The sequence below is a fragment of the Trachurus japonicus genome, unplaced genomic scaffold, assembly GCF_045865225.1.
Source record: "Trachurus japonicus isolate A0001 unplaced genomic scaffold, Traja_1.0 AP029679.1".
In the NCBI taxonomy this organism is placed as follows: Eukaryota; Metazoa; Chordata; class Actinopteri; order Carangiformes; family Carangidae; genus Trachurus; species Trachurus japonicus.
Genome location: NW_028219812.1, coordinates 31,486 through 34,205, shown reverse-complemented (window position 1 = coordinate 34,205; position 2,720 = coordinate 31,486). Strand labels below are relative to the sequence as shown.

Sequence of the window (2,720 nt, the reverse complement as noted above, 5' to 3'; positions counted from 1 at the left end):
TCAGAGATAACAAATGTAATTGTTTGTGTTTATAAGTATTAAACAGCCCCCACCTGGTTACTAATGTCACTGCTCACTAACTGTGCAGATGATACCCTGGCTGTTTCTGAATTCATTAGTTGAAGCATGTCTTTACACAATTTAAACATGTCACCGTGGTCTAGGGCAGTTACATCTGTGAGCTGAATAATCTGTATTCATTAATAGTCTCTGAAGTGTAAGTGATTTTACAGTTTGGACAAAACATCAACATGTCAGTGTCTTCAATAGGTGTTGTCGTATCTCTGTGGTTCTGATGCCATAGATGATTGGGTTGAAACAGCTTGGGAAGAAGAGGTACATTGTGCTGAAGAAAACTCGAACGGCTGCAGGGAGATCATTTCTGATTCGGTAGGACAGGAAAGCCACAAGAATGATGGTCAGGCTGATGGTGATAACCACAATGTGAGTCACACAGGTGTGAAGAGCTTTGACACCTGACTTACCAGAACTCAACACAGAGCTGAATATGACTATATAGGAAGCAGTGATGAGAATGAAGTCAGCTACAGGGATAAGGAACACGGCAATCAGCCCCAGCAGGTTGTTAATGGTGGTGCTTCCACATGCCAGCTCTACCAAGGCCATGTGCTCACAGAAACAATGATTTATTATGTTCCTACTGCAGAATGGCAACCTTCCTGCCAGTGTTACTACAAGTGTGTTCATTAACACATTTCTGATCACAAGAGGGATCACAAATCGAAGAAATCTGGGCAATGCCATATGTTCATGGTAGTAGAGTGGCGTGCAGATGGCGAAGTAGCGGTCCAACGCCATCCACAGCAGTAAGGTGGACTGAAAAGATCCCAACAAATGAACAAAGTAAATCTGCACCAGGCAGCCAATCAGAGAAATTCCCCTCCAGTCAAACAGGAAGCTCAGCAGCATGTTGGGGATGAAGAACAGTGGGAGGCTCAGATCCACGCACGCCATGCCGGCAATGAGGATGTACATCGGGGAGTGGAGGCTTCTCTGTGAGATGATGACATAAAGCAGCAGGGAGTTGGCCGACAGTGACACAATGAACACAATAGAGAACGGGATGAAGAGGACGGGCCTCAGATCTCCCAGTTCACTGAAGCCATCGAGGGTGAAGTGTCTATGTGAGGAGACGTTGTCCATCCTCTTCCTCTCCTCCTACAACCTCCTCATCCAGGGTTTTAGTTCAGTCAACCTGAGAACAGAGACACATTCAACTGTCAAGTCTCATTTATTCACAACTACAAAATATGTCTTCTTTTTTGCCTGCTTTCCCTTTGCACACACCCATTAAAGAAACTGTGAGACACACAACATTTATCTTTGATTGTTAATGGCACAATCTGAAATCTCATACCTTCAAGCACACATTGACATTACATTGTTCTGTGAGTTCACCAGCACTGATACCTCTGTGACACTCACTCTCATATGTACCATATGCCATGAAATCAGTGTCTCTTTGAGAATGTTGAGGTGTCAAATGAAATCACCATATTTTTTCCTGGAAAACATTTTTAACATTTATATATTTTTTTAACATTTTTAATTATTTTATGTGCGTGTGTGTGTGTATGTGTATGTATATGGGGCGCCTGCTCTACCAATTGAGCTAAATGATGCCCCTTTAAATTTTAATTTTAAGAGGAACTAAGTCTGGTCGCTTTTCCGCTCTCTTCCTCTTGGCCATGTGCATTTGTTTACAGTACAATGAAGCCAGCGAGAAATCTCAATCAATAGTGCGGTACATAATGATACACAATGTTACAACATGCATATCTGTGTAGTTTAATCTGTCATAAACTAAAGATTGCAGGTTAGGGGACGTGTTTGTGTCGCGGTGTGCAGAGACAAGAGCTGGGACACCGGGGCGGTGACCCCGATGGGACCCTCGCTGTGGCCGCATCATTAGCTACGCCCTATATTGCTCTATGGCCAGTCTGTCCCTGATGGTGCACATGAGAAATTGTCTTGTTATACAAGAATATCTATTTGGCTAAAGAGGAGAAAGAGCACACAGTTAAACAAAAAAAAAACCTAATGAAGGGGAGAGAGAGAGAGAGCTGCAAGATAGTCTTATATTAGATGAATAAATATGACGGCTGTCGTCCACTATACCAATTTTTCATTAGCAAACTGCACAAAAACTACAAAAAAGCCTATTTTCCAAGAACTGCAGTCATATTTATCTATTATTACATTATCGGCACTAGTTATTACATTTGCCAGTTTTTTAATACTAGGCCAATAATGTAATAACCAGACAATAATGTAATAACTTATTACATCATTGGCAAAAAGTTATTACATTATTGGCTCAAAAGTTTTATTACATTTAAAATGGCCAAAATGATTACATTATTGGCCATTTTTACATTTTGGGTTGCTACAAAGTACATTTAGTCCAGTAATGTATTGCATTGCAATGTAGTGTTGCAGTGCTTATACCTAATTACAGTAGCTGTAATTTCACTTTTTCAAGCACACATTCACATTACATTGTTCTGAGTTCACTTGTGCATTAATCACTGTAAAGTGTAACTCTCAGTTGCTCTTCACACACACAGCTGCAGAGCTCTGCATCTCTCCTCGCAGGTCTCAGTGACTACTGCAACACCAGCACTGATACCTCTGACACCTGCGTTTAGCAACACATTGAAATAACATATGTGGATATCTGTGCAGTATCTGTAATCTGT

General features: G+C 41.2%; 1 protein-coding gene across 1 annotated transcript; it reads right to left on the bottom strand.

Annotated features, from left to right (window-relative positions):
* Window positions 1-241: 241 nt before the first annotated feature.
* Window positions 242-1,242, bottom strand: LOC146961007 (olfactory receptor 52K1-like). Its single transcript, XM_085771865.1, has one exon. It carries the CDS (start codon window positions 1,162-1,164, stop codon window positions 247-249), a length of 918 nt encoding a protein of 305 aa, XP_085627991.1. The 5' UTR covers window positions 1,165-1,242; the 3' UTR covers window positions 242-246.
* Window positions 1,243-2,720: the final 1,478 nt, after the last annotated feature.

Coding starts and splice junctions, on each gene's coding strand:
- LOC146961007 (XM_085771865.1), bottom strand. CDS start 1,164: ATGGACAACGTCTCCTCACATAGACACTTCACCCTCGATGGCTTCAGT.